This window comes from Barbus barbus (genome assembly GCF_936440315.1).
Source record: "Barbus barbus genome assembly, chromosome: 35".
NCBI lineage: Eukaryota > Metazoa > Chordata > Actinopteri > Cypriniformes > Cyprinidae > Barbus > Barbus barbus.
The window spans coordinates 4,354,242-4,374,627 of NC_136763.1; the positions used below are offsets into that span (position 1 = coordinate 4,354,242).

General features: G+C 37.5%; 1 protein-coding gene and 1 pseudogene across 2 annotated transcripts; one reads left to right on the top strand and one right to left on the bottom strand.

Moving 5' to 3' along the window:
* The first annotated feature begins 3,227 nt into the window (after window positions 1-3,227).
* Window positions 3,228-6,742, top strand: LOC306855230 (F-box only protein 2-like; annotated as a pseudogene). The gene is made up of 5 exons: window positions 3,228-3,264; window positions 4,342-4,468; window positions 4,645-4,740; window positions 4,811-4,949; window positions 6,608-6,742. The product of its transcript is annotated as an F-box only protein 2-like (transcript).
* On the bottom strand, window positions 6,487-9,363 carry LOC306855231 (small vasohibin-binding protein-like). The gene is made up of 3 exons (XM_079393761.1): window positions 9,271-9,363; window positions 8,586-8,729; window positions 6,487-8,281 (listed from the first exon to the last, which is right to left on the bottom strand). The coding sequence occupies exons 2-3, from the start codon at window positions 8,694-8,696 to the stop codon at window positions 8,195-8,197; spliced, it is 198 nt and encodes a 65-aa protein (XP_079249887.1). The 5' UTR covers window positions 8,697-8,729; window positions 9,271-9,363; the 3' UTR covers window positions 6,487-8,194.
* Window positions 9,364-20,386: the final 11,023 nt, after the last annotated feature.

Sequence of the window (20,386 nt, forward strand, 5' to 3'; positions counted from 1 at the left end):
GGGGAGAGCAGACCCTGAGATGCGCTCAGCTAAGCACACAACTCTCTGTAGTGCTTTGCAGTCCTGATTGGAGCTGTTTGCATACCACACTGAGATGCACTGAGTCAATACACTTTCTATGGTCCCTGAATAGAAAGTTTTCAGGATTGCTGGTGAGACCCTGAATTTCCTCAGCTGTCGCAGATGGTACAGTCTTTGCCTGGCTTTCTTAACCTGTGTTTGGATGTGTGTTGTCCAAGTCAGGTTCTCAGAGATGTTTCCACCGAGGTACTTGAAGCTACTCACCCTCTCCACAGGGGTCCTACTGATCATAAGAGGAGTGTAGGGCTGCTGCTGTCTCTTCCTAAAGTCCATGATCAGCTCTTTAGTTTTGCTCACATTCAGAGAGAGACAGTTGTCCTGGCACCATGATGTGAGTCTCTCTACCTCATCCAAGTATGCGGTCTCATCGTTGTTGGAGATGAGGCCCAGAACCACAGTATCGTCAGCGAATTTGATAATAGATGTGGAGCTGTGAGAGGACACGCAGTCATGCGTGTAGAGAGAGTAGAGCAGGGGACTCAGGACACAGCCCTGTGGGGCTCCTACATTCAGGCTGATGGAGTTTGAGGTGAACTGGCCAACTTTCACCACTCGAGGTCTGCCGTTGAGGAAGTCTTGAATCCAGTCACAGAGTGAGGAGTTTAGGCCGAGGTCTGTGAGTTTAGATGCCAGCTTGATGGGGACTATAGTGTTGAAAGCTGAGCTATAGTCACTGAATAGCAGCCTTAAATTCCCATTGTTGCTGTCCAAGTGTGTGAGGGAAGAGTGGAGGACGTGAGAGATGGCATCGTCAGTGGATCTATTGGGGTGATAGGCAAACTGAAGAGGGTCCAAAGTATCAGGGATGGAGGAGCAGATGTGGCTCTTTACAAGTCTCTCAAAAACCTTCATGACTATAGATGTGAGGGCAACTGGGCGATAGTCATTCAGGCAAGAGGGTTTATTGTTCTTTTATTGTTGGCACAGGGATTATTACGGATTTTTTAAATGAGGTGGGAACCACGGAGGTAGCAAGGGACTCATTAAAGATAGACGTGAACAAACCAGCGAGCTGATCAGCGCAGGACCTCAGAACACGGCCGGTTATCCCATCAGGTCCAGCTGCTTTCCTGATGTTCACTTTCTTTAGCGCCCTCCGAACCTCATCCTCCTACACAGTGATTACAGGATCATCGCTGCTCTGCCTGCTGCTTCCTGACGCGCTGGACGGCAGAGTCGCGCCGCCGCCGCCGTTGCAATCGAAGCGGCCGAAGAAGGTGTTTAAGGATTCGTTTCCGAAGGCACAGATGGTCCTCAGTCCCTGCCACATCCGTCGAGAGTCATTGAGCTGGAAATGAGACTCAATTCTCTCTCTGTATCGGTGTTTCACGGCTCTTACTGCGCGTCGGAGAGCATAGCACGATGCTTTGTACTCGCTCATATTCCCGGTCAGAAGAGCCTCATTGTAAGCGGCAGTGCGTGTGTTAACCGCAGCACGGATTGTACTGTCCACCCACGGTTTCTGGTTGGAGAATGTCCTTATCGTTATTGTTTCTGTAGCTTGCTCGGTTAGCGTGATTACAAAGCTTAATGCTACATCCGTGAACTCGCTGACGTCAGACATTGGACATTTGCGAGCAGAATGCTCGGAAGAGGAGGACCGTGAGCTCTTTTCCTGAGTCTATCTCGAATCCCAGCGCGTTTCCCGCGGTGTTTCTTGATCCTTCGCCTCGGGGGGTGGGGGGCGGGGGGTTATTGTTCATCTCTGCGTTCCGAAGAATCTCCAGAGGCCATGATGGATTCCTGGATAAAGTGTCCTGAAACAGGTTGGTGTAGCGGTTTCCAGTGTCCAAAAGTGTTTCTTTGTTGGTGATAAGTGCCGACGTGAAATGTGTAAAAAGAGAAAGTAAAACCAAGTAAAAAAGTAGATAAAAACACAATCTTAGCGGAGCGACCTGGACGGCGTCCGAACAAAGCGGTGCCATCTTGTTTCTCAACTTTTTTCTCGAAATTTAACAACTTTAATCTGCAGTTGATCAAATCGGTCCACCATTGCAAACAGCGAATATATCTGTGCTGTTTAATGCATGTGAGCTTTAGCTATGGTAATTTTGCTCTCAGAAACCAAATCAAGTGAAAATAAATCAGAATTACTGAAATAAGCCTGGCTTGTTTGGTAAACTAGTTTTATGAAACAGCCCCCTGGTCCCCTGCTCCAAGCGAAAGGGATTCAAACGCAATATAAGTTATATGCACAAATAGTTTAATCTAATGTATTATTTCGGCATCTAGCGCCTATAAACTAAGCTATCGACATGTTCATTTTAGAAGCTTGTTTTTCTCAATTTTAAACGCAGACTGTTCTCTTTTTTGTGATAATTGTATTATCAATTGTAATAAACATCTCCCCCTCTCAGTTTCTAATAAAGATCAGGGCACAGGTGAAGCATTGTCAAGCACACTCATCAATAGTTATATTGTTGGCTGTTGTAGAATAAAATGTCTCTGTTTTCTGTATGTCAGCAGTTTTCCTCTGTAAAGTGAGTGACATTAGTGCTAACGTACAAACATGTGCTGTGCCTTGCAGAACTGTCAGCAGTGAATACAGCTGCTGATGCAGGAAGACTCATGTGCCTCATTCTGCCAACCAGAGAAATTTGTAGAGATCAGATTAGAAGCTCCCTCCCACCACCAAACACACTCTCGACAGACTCAGAGACTCCTCTCACTGTAAGTACTAGACAATTTATATAATTTGCTGCTTTTTTATGTGTTTTGCTGTGATGCATTTACTTTATCTGTGTGCAAAGATCTCATCCTTATGCTGAACAGCTGTACAACAAGAAACATAAGTCAGCTCACTGCAAAGGGCTACAGGGCAAGTCAGTCCAGAATGAAATTAACTACATGACAGCATTTATGTACTTATAATTCATGTTAATACTTCTGGGAAACTATGTCAGCTTTAGCATTGCATTGATAATAGGCTTTAATTTATGCATACTTTCACAATGGTTCCCTGGTGATGAACATCCTGAAAGGAGTAAACACTCGAGTTCTGCTGCAGGATTCAGGAAAAGGAATCGATCTCAGGATATGAATGATAAAAAGGACTGCTGGTGCAGTGTCACTGTTTACACTATTTGTCTGCTGTCCTTCTCTCTGAATAGTCACAGGAAAAGCAGACATCTCTCATATTCAACAAAATGCCTGGATACCTCTTAAAAAATCCTAATGGAGATTGTAAGTTGACATTTACACTACCATTCAAAAGGTCAGATGTGTTAGAAAAAAAAAAGATACGCAAAGATGCATAAAAGTAATCAGAAGTGACAAAGTCATTTACAATGTTAATGGTGTTTATTTATTTGTGGGGAAGTTGTGGCCTAATGGTTAGAGATTCGGACTCGTAATCCAAAGATTTGAGTCTCGGGCTGGCAGGAATTGTAGGTGGGGGGAGTGAGTGTCCAGCGCTCTCTCCACCCTCAATACCACGACTGAGGTGCCCTTGAGCAAGGCACCGAACCCCCAACTGCTCCCCGGGCGCCGCAGCATAAATGGTTGCCTACTGCTCCGGGTGTGTGTTCACGGTGTGTGTGTGTTCACTTTGGATGGGTAAATGCAGAGCACGAATTCTGAGTATGGGTCACCATACTTGGCCGTTTGTCACGTCACTTTCACTTTATAAAATTTTTAGAATGATTTTCGAAGGATCATGTCACATTTGATACTGAAACCTTGAGTAATGATGCTGAAATCTCAGTTTTGCATCACAGGATTTAATTTCATTTTACAATAGAAAATAGTTATTTTGAATTGTAATAAAATGTAATTTTTTTTCTTGGGATATTTTTGATCAAATAAATACAGCCTTGGTGAACATAAAAGACAAACATTTTAAAATCTAACCAACCACAAACTTTTGAACAGCAGTGTAACTTTTTTCAGCATCATGATTTTAGGTTTTAGGTTTAGGAAAAATAACTAATCTAGCTCTCTCTAGCTAATTTTCTAATAAATTTGGCACTGTATACTGCAAATATCGGTTCTGTAACGAACTGCTTATGCTTTTCTTTTATAAGTCACTTTAGATAATAAGCAACTGCTAAATGCATTTTTGAAAGTAAAATAAATTCAGTTAATTAATATGTAGTTAAGTCACCTGCATGCATGACACAAAATAATACACAAATGCTGTTTAGATAAAGTAATTGTTAAAGATGAACTAATTTGCCATCTCATGAGCTCTCCTTTTGTTAAATAAAATGATCAGAGTAGTAAAATGCACTTCAGTATCTGAAAAACTTGTATCTTCACCAGAGGATCTGGAACGTTGGGAGCTGACAGAGAATGGAGGCAATCAATGGCGGACAGAGGACTTGCCAGGAGACTGCGGACACACTTTCAATGACAAATCAAGCACTAAATACTTCTGCACCTCTTTTGAGTAAGGGAATGAATAGTAGCCGAACAGACGAGGGTGGGGAAAATAAGGCTGTTTTTTCTTTGAAAGAACTTGAAGTAGGATCCTCGTCTCTGTCTTTCCCTGCTTGTGTTTCAACATGTCTTCATTCATCATTTGAATATCTGTGTGTTTCAGTGTCTATGTCTGCTCTGTTCCAGGCAGTGTATGAAAAGACAAGTGATTGACCTGCTGGCAGAGGGTTATGACCCTGAAAAGTTAGATATTGGACAGCCAGCGGTCAATGTGGAGGACTGGTAAGCCTTGATGACATGGGCTTAATGGCACAAGTTTTGTTTTGTCGTGTCCATTCAATCATTTCTTTAGTTTCTGTGGCTGAACAGACTGTGGATGTATTTATAAGCTCACTATGTCTCTGCTTGATGAAAACCTAGAGGTCATAGAAGAATTTAAGCCAGATGAAGTGACACTTGACCCCAACTGTGACGACTGCTCTTGGAAACAGGTTGAGTGCAGAATCCAGTTTTATCGTATCACATTTGCATGGTCTCTAAATGATCAAAACTCTACTGAAAAACCTGTTGTACACAATCTACTACATGCCTTCTGATTTAGAATTGTTTTAGTAAGTAAACATCCTTTAATGTAATTTTGAATCACATCTTTGGTAAGTTAAAAGTTTAGTATTTTTTTAATAAAACAGCTATGTCATAATTATTCAACCCTTATTCAACATGGCTATTTTTAAGTCACTTATTTGTATGGTAGAAAACAAAATTGTCTTGAAACAAAATTAAGACTTAAGAACTCTATTAGAAAACAGAATTATTTCGAGCTTGCATGTGCAAACTTTGAGTAGTCAACAGAATGCTCACAAAAACTATAGAAAATAAATAGTTTTATTACATCAGAAAGTCTATAGCTATATGAAAATTTCCATGACACTAAAATCCCTTCCTAGGGACACAGCTGGCAGCCTTATTCCTAAGATTAAAATGTGTTGTACCAGAAAAATCTTGAGGTTGTTGAAGAAAAAGCTCCATATAATAAAATGTTTTGATCAGAGCAACTGCCCAAAACTTGCAAGATGACCTGATGTAAGGAGGAAAAAACATTTCAATGCAGAGTATAAAAAAGAACGCTAGACAAGTATGACCTTCATGTTGGGGCCATATGTTCATGTTGACTGAGAAGAACATAAAAAGCGGATTTGAACATGCAAAAAATCATTTTGCATAGACCTGTGTAGTTCTGGAAGAATGTTTTATGGAGTGATGTGACCATACTGGAACCTTTTGGACCCATGGATCAGCAGTATGTATGGTATAAAAAAGGCAAAGCTTACAAGCAGAAGAACACAATTTCCATGAATTCCAAACATGGAGGTGGACCAGTCTTGTTATGGTGCTTTGCTGATGGAGGACATGGAAATCTTAATTATATGAAGAACATCATGGATTCTTTGAAGTATCAGGCCATTTTGGCAAGAATTGTGATGCCTTCAGTGCAGAGACTGAAGCTTGATTTGACTTTTCCTGAAGGACAGCAATCCAAATTAGAATCAGAATGTCACATTTTATTATTGGGTGATTCAACACATAGATGTTTTACCAGCTAAGAACCACTTTTAGAGTTTCATCCCTCTATCTGATGTGAGCATAAGTACAGATACGTATAAAAAAAATTGAATATAGTGAAAAAGGTCAATATTTTTAGACTCACTGCTGTGATTGTGTGCAAGAGATCTGCAACTAAATAATAGCTTTTAATCTTTTATATCTGCCTTATGTTCAGTTGTCCCAATACTTATGCTCACATCAATGAGTGGATGAACTCTAAAAGTGCTGTTCTTTTTATTTGGTAAAACATATATGTGTTGAAACGGCTAATAATAAAATGTGACATTCTGTAGTCTCATCTTTTAATCATATTTGCAAATGTCTTGACTCCACAGCCAACATAGTAATTTTGTCTTTACTGTTCAAATACTTATGGAGGGCACTGTATATACACATAACAGATAGTACACACATATTATGTAAACAAAACTTTTATTTTGGATGCGATTAATCATAATTAATCGTTTGACAGCACTAAAAAAAAAGAATGAGGTGCAAAATGCTATCTCAATTTTGTTCATGCAAACGTGTACTTCTGTTATAGGTGAGCCACACATTCACAGATTATGGTCCGGGCCTTCGCTTCATCTCTTTTGAACATGGCGGTCAAGACACCAAGTATTGGCGGGGTTGGTATGGAGTGACAGTGACTGGAAGCTCTGTTACAATAGATCTCTAAACACCGATTAGACAAAATTATGATTGATTAAAAAAGACCAGATGTATTTTCTCACAGCTTGCTTGTAGTTTTGCACATACTGCACCAGGTGTAATAATAACTAAATATACAGCTGAAGGTGTACATGTAATGCTAGGCCTTAAAAAAAAGCATAATTTTTTTTTAGAGGTTCCCATTCCTGTTTAACCACTAACTACCTCTATATGTCCCTGCAAGCTATGCATTGAATTAGCTTACATTAACAATGCACTTCTAATTAAGTTTCTATATGCAATTAGCATAATCTCCTTATGTGTTATGCAATCTAAATAGGTCTGAATCATGCACACTTAAAAATAAAAAGGAGTGACAAAACATGATTTGTTTTAGACCTTCCTTCATCAAACGATATATTGCATTTGCACTTCTACAACTTGGCTTTTTTAATATGACAGCAAGCGAACAAGTTCAGATCAGATGAAGACTGTATTTGAACTACCATTCAGAAGTTTAGGGTTGGGGAGATTTTTTTATGTTTTTGAAAGAAATCTCTTATGCTTACCAAGGCTAGATTTATTTAATCAAAAATGCAGTAAAAGTGTAATATTTTGATGTATTATTACAAATGTTTTCTATTTGAATATGTTTTAAAATGTCATTTATTCCTGTGATGCAAAGCTGAATTTTTAGCATCGTTACTCCATTCTTCAGTGTCACGTGATCCTTCAGAAATCATTCTAATATGCTTATTTGCTGCTCAAGAAGCATTTCTTATTATTGTCAATGTTGAAAACAGTTGTGCCGCTTAATATTTTTTGTGGAAACAGTGATGCATTTTGTTTTTCAGAATTCCTTGATCCTTATATCGGCGTACACTGACTATGGGATGCAGGAAAATAAGGCTTAGAGAAGGAAATCAGTTAATATTTTTTTTCAAGAGATGATATTTAATAACCAAATTTTAATTAAAAACTAAAGTGTTAAAAACCCCTTGTGGTCAAAAGAACATTAACTATTATTAAAGCATGTCACATGTCATAAAATAAATTAATCATAAACCAAAAGAGTGACAACTATATCTTAATTTCCTTCAGTCAACAGGTCACAAATGGTCTAAAATAGCTTTGTGCAATCATACATAATGTAATACTTGTTCAAGACAATAATGACAGATAAAACATCACAATTAACAATGACCGCAATTAACAAATAAAACTGAACAGACCTATTGAGTGAGTGAATGTCCTTTCACAGGGAGGTTCTCTGATAATGCATTATGATATTTTTGGTTTTGTGATTGTACACTCAGATTCAAGTAGTGTGTGTGTGCATCAGTCTCCAGCGGATACATTTTGGTTTAAATGTCAAAGGCTGAAAGGGATGATTATCAAATGGTGTACAATAACATAAAAATATGAGTAACATCATGACATAACCCTAACCTGTGTATGTTTGCCCTGACATGAGTTTTTCTCATTCGCCTTGAGATTGCATCTGCTTGCAAAAGGCCTCAAACTGCTGCTGTTCAAGTTCAGTCATGACTTTGTTCAGGGCATAAATCTGTAACAGAGAACAAACTGGAAATAAACAACATTTTAAGATGTTTAACATTTAAAAGAAAGAAATGACAAAGTGAACATTAAATATTTAAGTAAATAAATGCTAGTAAATGAGTAATTGATCATGCAACTTTGTACAGATGGTTACAAAATGATTTTTTTGAAGGATCATGTGACACTGAAGACTGGAGTAATGCTTTGCATCACAGGAATAAATTCAAATAGAAAACAGTTATTTGAAATGGTAATGATATTTCACAATATTACTGTATTCTGGATCAAATAAATGCAAAATGCAATGTGACCTCTGCTCTTTGTCTCTGCTTTAGTTCCTGCTGGGCTGATTTCTGTTTGGTTCTGTCTCCACGGGTCGGTGTTTGCTGCTTCTGTTTGTCTTTTCGACATGCTGGCTCCATTTTAGAAAAAGAGGAGTCCAGATGATAATTTCACTGAAATAAAAACAGGTTACTGAAGCCACACGTCAAACAGATAACAGTACATAAGAGATTTTCAAACTTTAGATGCCACATATACATTTAATGATGGACTCCCATCCTCAAATTTAAAAGCATTTATATAGTTTATTGTATAAAGACCCAATTATACTGTGAAAAACTAATATCATAAATGTCAGTTAGTTTAGAAAAAGTACTCGTTTTAGCAATGTTCACTCATATATATATATCAACATTATATTTACTTTTTTAATGTACACTTGTTTTCTCATTTCCACGAACTAACATTTGCATTCGGTGGGTTTTTGTTAATTTGAAAACAGCTGGTATAGATTATTAAATAACACGCGAAAGGTTCATTTTCGTTATTATTCGGGATTAATTTAGAAATAAGTGTAATTCACTTCATTCAAATTAGCAATCCATAGCTTTCCATATATTAGCATAGCACGTAAACCCTGTCAGAAATGACTATTCATTATCGTATAGCAAACTTAATATAAGAAATACAAACAAAAAGGCTAATTAGTCTTACCTTACGATTTCTAACGAAAACAATCAACAAAGATGAAGCTAGTTCGGTTTAGCAGGGTTGTGGTGTCACTGATAAATAAACCCGGATAGAGAGAGTCTTCTTTGTTAGAAGGTTCCTAGTAACTTTGCGTTCCTATGAGATCGACGGGAACTAAAAGGTATTTAGTGAAACGTACAAGTAATTTATTAATCATTATTTAATTGTATCCTTTTTTAGGTGTAATAACACTGAAAATGTATTAGTATTTTATAATCGCTTTTTTCTAGCCAAGGTTTGTGTTTATATTTAAAATATTCATTGGAAATTGTGTGACAACTAGCCCCGGTTATATGAAACAATGTAGCGTTGCACAAATCCATAAGAACTCATAACCGAATATAATGTACGGTGTCATAATAATAGTTTCTTTAGTTTTTTTCAGCATGTGTTGCTTGCAAAACAAAAGGCAAACACAAGAGGTCGCTCTTATACAGCTATTGGAGATTAACGCTTGATTTATGGTATTTCAGTGCATTAATTTATCTTGTTTGTGTGCATTACATTAAATTAACCATCAGTTATTGTGTATTCTGTAACAACTGGATAGACTGAGTTACTTCAGTACCAAAATTTCACATACACACCAGCCCCGAAAGCGCTAAATCATTCAGAACTAGGAATAAAAACATTTCACTCGGTTTTTACCTCCCTGCCACTTTGGAATTTAAATGTATTCCAGTGTTTCTATTAAATTACTTGCGGGAAATAATTCAAAAGCTCAGTTTGTTCTTTTTAAGACATCACACCCCCCTGTGTGGCCTGTCATAAATGCTGGCTAGCAGTTATTGTTATCCTCACGTAGGCTATCAGACGACAAAAACACTCATATGTCACCAGAAAGACAGAAAACTGTATGTGGAGGTGTCAGGTTGTCAGACACCAATGGACCACCTAGGAAAAAACTGCTAAAAGCTCTCGGCGAAAGCCTACAGATCATCATTTACGTAAATATTGTTTAATTCGATACCTGGCAGAAACTGATGAGGCATAAAAATGTCAAAGAGACTATAAACTCTCCCGTTTGGATCGTGTCGTTAGAGTAACAGAGGACTCTTATAATTATAAAGGCCAATTCAATCCGCACAGATTACGGTCATGTTCACACTGCACCAACAGACACCGACCGACTCTATATCTGTAAGCATGTTCAGTCGGGTGAAAACAAACTCCAACCAACGCCAACAGGGATAACACACTGATCCAACAAATGTTGGCGTTTGTCTGTGCGGTGTGAATTGGCCTTAAAATGCCCCAAAACAAGACATGTGTGTCATTGATGGGTTTACTTCAGTTTGACCATAGATGATGCTGTACTTTTACAAACCCTCACTTGACGCTCATATAGCTTTCCTCAAGATTATGCCCTTTGGCACCGCTGTGCCACATGAAATTTATCATGGCACATTCCGATGTGTTTTCCTGGATTCCTTCCCCAACACAGGAGAGCACTCGCTCTGTAATAATATCCAAGGAAGAACAACTGATCCTAAATGCAACAGACCCCCTCCGACAGATTTTCCACTCAGTCTTAACCCGAACTTTAGCGCCCTAGGAAAAGCTGGCATGCGCAAGGGAGTTCCCATGAGCCACTGCCACAGTCTGCGGAAAGCCAGCCTGAACAAACTGAATGCGGTGGGTCGGGAGGATTGTTGTCAGACGCATAAGAGGAGCTTTGCCCACTGCTCTTGACCGTGTGTTCTTCCCTATTACCAGCACACCTCATTGACTGGAGCAGTAACTCAAAGTGATTTGTCTGTTATCGAGACATTCTTTCACTCCAGAGCGCAGTTCATCAGACAGATGCATGATGGGATTACATCTACAGAGGTAATGAGTCAAGATAGCAGTGGAAAGCAGCTTGTACAGGCCTACATGAAGGGTATAATTTGAAACTGTTGTGATCTAAACACTCTAGGCCTACAGATTTTGTACACTGCAAAAGTTCGGACACACTTGATATTTTTTTTATGTAAAGGCTTATTCTCAAATGCATAAAATGTACCAAATGTACATAAATAAACAATGTAAATAAAAAAAAACACTTATTTTTTTATTTTAATGTTTACTTTCTTCGAATGTTATTTTTATAAATATTTGTTTATTTTTATTTAATATTGTATGTGTGTGTGTGTGTATAAATTTAAAGGCATAAATAATCATTGTTGTAGGCTATTGTAAAGTGGTATACATTTTATGTATTTGCCTAAGCCTTTGGATAAAATTTAAGTACTAAATAAATATTTACATATTTATCTATTATATATTTACATATTTCATATATATAATATTTCACAGACACACACACACACACACACACACATATATATATATATATATATATATATATATATATATATAATGAAGAGTTCATTTGCAAAAACCGATAAACGGCACTTTAAAAAAAAAAAAAAAAAGCTGAGTTCCGTACATTATTCTCCACATATAGCACGCGATCTGAACCCTAAACACGTTTTGTCAAAAAAGCCGGTATTGTCCACTTTCAAGGCATCACAAGTTTAAGTTTTACTGCAGAAGCCGATAAGCGCCCTTGTTGTTTTTGAACAGAAGCCGATAAATCAATTTTAGCGAATCAGCACGAGGTATTCAGGTCAGGTGACAAGGCTACTTTCACTTTGAAAAGACGTGCTAGCTGAGAGGAGTTTCATCAAAGCTGACTAAAAGTGATCGAGGATGGATAATTTCGATTTCAGGTCGAAAAAGGAAAATAAAAGCTGAAACGTTTTCATGGATTCTCGCGAAGCAGCGCGTTACAATGGTGCGAGTTCTGTGTATTGTGTGTAATCACATCCACAATCTATGATCACAACAACAACAACGTTTGTCAGGCATCTACATTGTCATATGAGGAGATTACAGAGATTAAACAAGTGTTTTTTTTAAACTCTAAAACATGAAATGTGGAGTTATCTGCTTTTGCAAAAAACAAACTTTTAATATGTAAAATATACTTTCAATGAACTTTAATTTTGTAAATTACCTGTATTTGTTTAAGTTATTATTACTTAATCAAAACAACCCAACTGCAGTTTGATTGATATTACCTGGAATGCACAATAAAAAAACGTGTTTCGTGATTTCTGAAAAACGTTATCGATTTTTGCAAACGAACTCTTCATTTTTGTTTACATAATATGTGTGTGTTCTGTGTATGTTTATTATGTATATATAAATACACAAACAAAGTATATATTTTGAAAAATATTTAATTATTTACTTGTAATATTTACGTATTTACATGTCTATATTTATATTCATATAATTTATATTATAATTAAATACGTTTAATATATAAAAATAAAATTTATCTGAAATATATACATGCATGTGTGTTTATCTATATATAAATATACACAGTACACATACATATATTATGTAAACAAAAACTTTTATTTTGGATGCGATTAGTCGCGTTTAATCGTTTGACAGCACTAATATCTATATATATATATATGAAATTTAAGAATATTTAATTAAATTAAATGATTTAAAATATTGGTTTTAATTAAACACATTTTGTAAATACTTTGTCATTTATATTATATAGTTTTAAATTATTGATTGATTGATCAATTGATTGAATAGATGCATGTACCAACTGAATGAGAGAACCGATAAATATAAGAATGCTTCCATACATTTCTTAGCTTTGATGATTTTAGTATTATCCAAAGAGTGTAATATTGATCATAAAGATTCAGTAGGTGTGTCTGAACTTTAAACAGGTATATAAAGCCTGTTTAAGTTCTAGAACTGAACAGAAAATACACCCTTATGCAGAAAGTCTGGAACACCCACCACGGCTGTCAACAATTTGAATACAGATGAGCAACTCAAGTTAAAAATAAAGAGGAAAGGAAGCAGCCTTTAATAAACATTTCATATTGCTGTCACTTACACATAAGACCTTAGCCACAGCAGCATCCAGCGCTGGCTCGAAAACCTCTACGGGCTGCCAAAGAAATTTAGCCCCACAATGAACTTTTCAACACTAAAAATAACCTCCAAAATGAATGAGGCCCAAACTGAATGGTAAACTGAGGCCTCTTTTTTCACACCTATAGTGCGTCTGACCAGCAGATCCGTCCAGCAAAAACAGTGGCATTGTTGCACTGGTGAAGGATGGAGAGGAAATGAGCGCACCGGTTTGCGGGTTAGCCGTAGGGTGGCAGCATTTTTTGTGGATGTGCATAATGGTTGTTGTAATCGCGCGCAATAAACGCACAAACCACATTAAAACAGTTCTGCATTTTTGTGTCCATCTCAGCTGACATCATCAGGGGCTTTCTGACCTGCCCATGGACATTCAGAGACATCAGGAGGAGGAGCATTTCTTCATGGGACAGAACAAAAGAAACATTGTTACTGGACCGTGTTCAGGTTGGGAACAAGCGAACACAAGTTAAATGTTCATTAGAGAGTTTTAATAAGCCAAATGAGCAACCTGTTTTCCTTCAAACTTCTTGGAGAGATGAAGTTTGACATGCTTCAGACAGATCTGCTTCACGGCCTGACGTTAAACAAGCAGTCAAGAAGTCAACCAGGGGCCTGTTTCATAAAACAGGTTTACCAAATAAGCCAGGTTTATTTCAGTTAGTCTGAAATATATATGATATCACATCTTATTGTTTATGTGGAAAAGGTATCATTAATGTAAAATACTAAATCAAATATTCTATGTAATTGTGTATTTTGACAGTTTAACTAAACAATTGAATAACGACAGACAAATCAATTAAAAGCATCCCAGTCAACAGCATCCCAGAGATTTGACTGAATTAATTTATGTAACTGTATGAATTATACCTATAGGCTTTCATTTCAGGGGCGGTTCTAGGATTTTATGTTTAGGAGGGCTTAGCCCTCAGAGAGACCATTAGATACAACTATACAAATGACCTAAATAAACAGTATTTTACTGTGCTTATGAAAACTGTATTACTGTATGAAGTAATTAGACACAACCTATTAAAGTTACAGAAGTTACTTGGTGACTGATTCTCATGTTTTTCTTTTGTTGTTTGATTAACATTATTAGCCTAATATAAGAAATATACTGACACGCATCCAATATTTTCTTAATTGTTTATGTTTAAGACGTAACCGACTGCGTTTACTTGAATACTCGTCAAGACAGCCATTGTGACATAATATGTTGTGTTTTTGCTTATTTGCTCGAGAAGACGTGAAAGTGAATGACCCGATCTCATGAAAGTATGTTTCAATGGCACGATTTTCTGTTTCAATTTGGTGTGCTATTTATAGAAACAGAAAATCGTGCCACTGAAATGCAATCTCATGAGACCAGGCAGGTGTGCTGTCCGTGCAGTGCCTCTCAGTGCGTGCGCGCTTCATTCAAATGTGTGTGTGTACATTAACAATCTATCACAGCGTGTGAGTACCACATTGAGATCGATAAACGAGCGAGAATGATAAACTTTCTTGAGGAAGCAGCACTGGCCTGATCGTTCAGATTATAGTTTTTGGGTGGCTGAGACGACAAATAGGGGGGCTGAAGCCCACCTAAAAAGGGTCTAGAACCGCCCCCGTGTCACTTGATTAGCCTTAATCTTATTGAAGTGTTAGTTGTGTGGGAATGCTCAGAGATGAGACAAACGTCATTTAACGCAATATACAGTAGGTCTTATATAAAAACCTTAAACATCCATGGAACATTGCTGTTGCACAAAATGTTCTTCAGAGTGGAAAAGGGTTCTTTAGATTCATATTAAGGTTCTGCTATGGCATTCAACCATTTTTATCAATACCAAGCAGAATATCCCAAGATTGGTTTTCTCTCCAAGCGAGGCCACAGAGCATTCGTACTGCTATCCCGCACAGATGCGTTTTTCCTGCACCGATGATGGTCGTGAGTCTCCTGTCCAGCGCCTGAGCTATGCTCAGGTTACTTCTTTTAAAATGCAAGGTTTGCGTGTGGCAAAGATGGATCTCATTTTATATGTATTATGCAAATACCGCCTTGGCTGGCGTGAATGACCCGTCCTTTTAACGTAAACAAACCGTCTGGCAATAAATCCTCACTTGTTATTTCCTCGGTTTCACTCCCCAGAGCCGATTCTCAAATACAACAACTGCTTGTTGAACACGACGCCTCCCCCCGTTCCCCCACGTCGACTCCCAGCATCTTCAGCAGCATGAGGGGGTAGAAACAGTCAGTCTTTTAATTTGGCTTATGACAGCCCCTCAGTGTGTGCACGCTGGCAAGTCCCCGACTTTTAGACCGGCCTCTCAGCCACGATCTAGTACTCATTACTACTGTTTGTTTTGGCAGAGGCCAGATGGTACTTAGGAGCGCCGAGTGGCGCAAGCGTCCCGGCAAACACGCGATAATTATGTTTAGGGGACGTGGACATCGGTTTAGTTAGAATCAATAATACCTTTTAAGGCAGGCCTGAAACACTGAGTCTTGAGTACTTTGTGTGAGCGAGAGAGAAAGGAAAATATATACTTCGGGAAACAAATCAACCATTTTTCTTTTCTCTCCAAGTGTAATTTAGACCCTGACCCTCCTAATTTTCAGTCTGGGGCCGCTTGCGGATTGTCAAGTTGCCTACACGTGGAATAACGTATTATGTTACTAGTCGTTAAGTACCAAGAATTTGATAAACAACATTAGCATTCTTGAATTATCCGCAAGGAACGTGAAGTAATACCAGAAGTTATACATACCTCCGCACCATCATCTGACCTCAGCACTAATGTGATACATGAGGGATCAAGCCATCGAATGGTGTTAACGCTCATCTAATGAGAGTCCTCTTGCTCGTCTCATGTGCTGGAAGAGCCACTAAACCCAAAATTAGTCAAATGAATACCACCCACCCAAAACATGTTGAGCTGTTTACAAGGCAGACACAACGATTCACAATATACAGTCTCTGAGAATGTCAATACAAAATATGGAAAGCTACTTGGAGAGATACTTTAAAGATCATTTTTGACTTGTTTTCAAGCTACAAATTCTATAAAAAGTGGAAAAAACTTTATTTATTTTTAATATTTTGTCGTACTGCAGTGGAGGATCTTTTCATTTGTATTAAACTTAAAGTGAGCGTTTTATCTTGTTTTTTTAAATAATGTATTAAAAATTACTACTAAAATATGCCTATGGAGTAAGAAAAATTAATTATAACTCATATTGATTCTTAATTATTTTTTCTTACCCCACAAAAATACTGTGTAAGAATTTATTTATTTGTATTTATTTAGTTTTGCAAGAACTGTTTGAAAACCTGTCTTAATATCACATAAATATATCTTGTTTCAAGGATTTTTTTATATTCTAGGAAAATATAGAAATAAAAATATCTTTAATTGCAGTGTGCATGCTGATGAATTGCATACCTACAATGTACTGTAAACCACCTTTTTGCCAATATGATGTAGAGATCAGGCTGTATTCGAACCTGCAACCACTGTGCCACCATCTAAAACGAAGCATGTGGCCGTAGATTCACATCTTAGAGGGACAACTGAAGACACTATTTAACCTGGACTGTTTCAGCGCAAGCCAGCTGTGCAAACAAAAAAGCAGGGCTCTGCGGGCCGCTGGGGATACAGGTGTAATTCAGAAGAATGAATAACCACACTGTGGTCAAGACTGGCTTCTGACCAAATGACGTCTAATCATTAAGTACCACCACACCACAGACCTGCAGACAAACCTCCAGATGTTCATAATATGCAAGTCACGGTCAACATGTGATGGGATCGTTTGCTCTGTTGCAACAGCAAGCCAGATTTCACATCTTAAACTTAATTCCAGGTGAACTCCAGAGACACTGTCCCTGGCTTTGTGAAGGTTTTGCTTTATCATTTTGCTCCTGCTGGTAGATGCTCTACTACATCATGGTATGTCATACTGTATATGGGGAAAAATGACAGCCATTCAAAAGTATGGTGCACCTACTGAGATTATTATCATTAACTAAAACTAAAACCAAAACCATAAAAACTTTATTAACAAAAACTGTAATAATATATCAATAATACTAATTTCCTTATATGTCAGTTATGGCCACATTGCATTTTTTTTTTTTTACTCTTTTTAATTTAGTTAAATCGTGGTCACAAATATCTTTTTTTCTCATGCATCATGTATTGGGCTTCTGTACAAACATTTTTGTACGCATATTTAAAAGAAGAAATACTATTGTAGTTTTTATTAGTATTTTGAATTACTTTCCATTTTTATATTTAGCAGTTTTAGTTGTATTATTTTTTTGTATATATATTTAGCATTTTTTATACATTTTGTGTTATTATTATTAATTATGATTTATTTTGCATATTAATTAACGCTTCAAAGTGGAACAATTTAATTATTAGCAAATGATGATATTATGATATTACAAACTACTTTGCTTTTATTATATTTTAACTCGTATAAATGCTGAAAAACATAATAAAAACATTGAATAATGATAATGGGTTACATGAGTTCATTCAAATTCACTGTTGTTAAAAGATCGCAACTGATAATAAGTTCAAGTGGCCACGAATAAAGATTCATACAGGTTTAAACTCCAGTATGACTGATGCCCATTTGGGGCAGCTCCTTTGCCAGTCCGCTGTAAAGGTTTATTGACACTTGAAAATATTACCACTGGGTCCCCTGGGAGTGGTGGGTTTGCCGACGCCGGGAGCAGTGTTAAAACCAAACAGGACTAATTGAAGGAGACGCTTACATATTCTCCAGTGTATGGCTCAGGGGTGCGCTTGGCAACAGCAGCGGATGCCTCTGGCAGCAAATTGGGTAGTGGATATGGCCTAAACCAAGAGATGAACCACAGGGCACAGGGCATGTAGGGCTGTAAAAGATCACACAAATGAGAAGGTTTCTGAGTGAGACATATAAAGTACTTTAGCAAGAAACAAGGTAAATTAGCTATCATAGGAGACTAACCAGTGGCGCTCCTGCCTGTACGCAAAGTGACTTTGCAGAACTGCAAAATAAACTCGCAATTCTGAATGACAAAAACAAAAAAGTACAAGATGTTAACTTGCAATTCTGTGTTTACATCTCCATTCTGATCTATATCCCACAATTTACACAGTTTACATCTCACAATTCTTTGTTTCCACCATGAAATAAAAAAGGTCATTTAAATTTTTTATGTCATAATTCTGACCTTTTTTCTCAGAATTGCGGCTTTACATCTTGCAATTCTGATGTTTTTTTCTCAATTGCTATAAAAAAAGTCAGAATTGACCCTTCGCCAAGATCCGCCCCTCTTGTATTACCGTTGCTATGTCCGACAAGCCATGGCACTCTGACGTCACATGTTCTCATGCAGTGAAAAAACACATTCTCACTCCCACTTGGGGTCGCTTTTTGACGATGTGCAGGTCCTCCAATGTTTTCAGTTGTTTGTCTTAATTTAATGGTTTGCATGCATTTGTAAAAAATATAAATAATTTTATATAAATTTATACTTTCATTGGAGCACCTAACCCCACCCCTACCCTAAACCTACGCACTTCTGAACAATATAAAACGCGTAACAGGCTTTTTATATAAGTGCAGTCACAGGTATTTATTGCAAAAACTGACCATAAACAAGCAGTATAAAAGCATCACAAACAAGTCGTGTGGCATTACAAGTCTTCTGAAGCCATTCGATGTCTTTATGCGAAGAAGAGAGTAAAACATAAGGTTTTAATCGCTGAAAATGATCCCGTTCCGTTAACGCACTCACATCTCATTCAAAAACATACTCCCGTCCCGTAGAATGATGCAATCGGTCACGAGACACTGCAAGAGCCAACAGCATTTCACAACCATAGCTGACATAAGGCTTCTTCTGGTGGCATTTTTTGAATTTGCGCCCAGACTGATTCCTTTTACAAATCAATCGCTTTGCCTCAGTAGACTTGGAATATTAATACTTTTTGAATAAATTATGACGGTAGTTGTATCTGCCTGTTATATCTTGTGTTTTATTGACAAATGGTATGTTTAGGGGCAGGGGTTGTGTTAAGTGCTCATAAATGTGTAAATAATGTAATATAAATAAAACTGTTGTGACTGTTTCCATTGAAAAAAATCACACCCCAACATATATGCAATAATGGCAAGATTATTACCCAATATATAATTTAATCATGAGGATAAAATTCCCAGTACCTTTCGCATCTGCATATTGACGCCAAGGGTTTCTTTTTTAAAGCAACGGAGGACCTGCACGTCGGAAAATGGCGCTAAAGGGGTACCTTGAGTGTCAAAAAGTGACGCCAAAGGGTCCTGACCAAACGTCAATATGTGACGAGTTGGGAGTGAGAAAGTGTTGGAAAAATACATCGTGGAGCAAAGAGGAAACTAACAATGCGCTAACAGACAAGATAGAGCAGGTTACTTTAAAGTCTCAGCTTTCAAATTTGGTAATTTTTAAAAAGAAATTCAAATAATAAATACCATTTTGTGGCTCTGTAATGTGTCAAGACAGATCACTGCAGTGCCTCAGTTCAAGCGGCATGTCAACTGATCATCTCTTCCTCTACTTGTTACCACATAAAACAAACATGAATGAACATCAGAAGTGTTCCAGTCGCGGAAAGGCATCACCATTTTTCAAGTTCAAGTCCACTGATGATTAAAGTGATAGTTCACCCAAAAACGTGTCGTTCCAAACCCATAAGACCTTCGTTCATCTTCAGAACACAAATTAAGATATTTTTGATGAAATCTGAGAGCTTTCTGACCCTCCATACACAGCAACACAACTGACACGTTCAAGGCCCAGAAAGGTAGTAAGGACATCATTAGAGACATCAGTAGTTCAACCTTAATTTTATGAAGCTACCAGTATACTTTATATGTGCAAAGAAAACAACTTAATTCAACAATTTCTTCTCTTCCGTGTCCATCTTCACAGCACATTCACGAGAGTGAATCCATCTGTCTTAGTTCATCGTCTGCATATTCTGGTTCGAATAAGTAAGCCTTTACGTACAGCATGCATCTTCTTCTGCTTGTAAACAAGCTGCAACTCAATCTGGGTTCTGGGTCACAACGCTGGCTCCTGCATCATCAGCATCA

What these genes read in the sequence shown, in the direction of transcription:
- LOC306855231 (XM_079393761.1), bottom strand. Translation starts at nt 8,696, where the DNA reads ATGGAGCCAGCATGTCGAAAAGACAAACAGAAGCAGCAAACACCGACC. An exon ending in AGCAGAGACAAAGAGCAGAG is followed by an intron (nt 8,282 to 8,585) that starts GTCACATTGCAT and finishes TCTCTGTTACAG; the next exon opens with ATTTATGCCCTGAACAAAGT.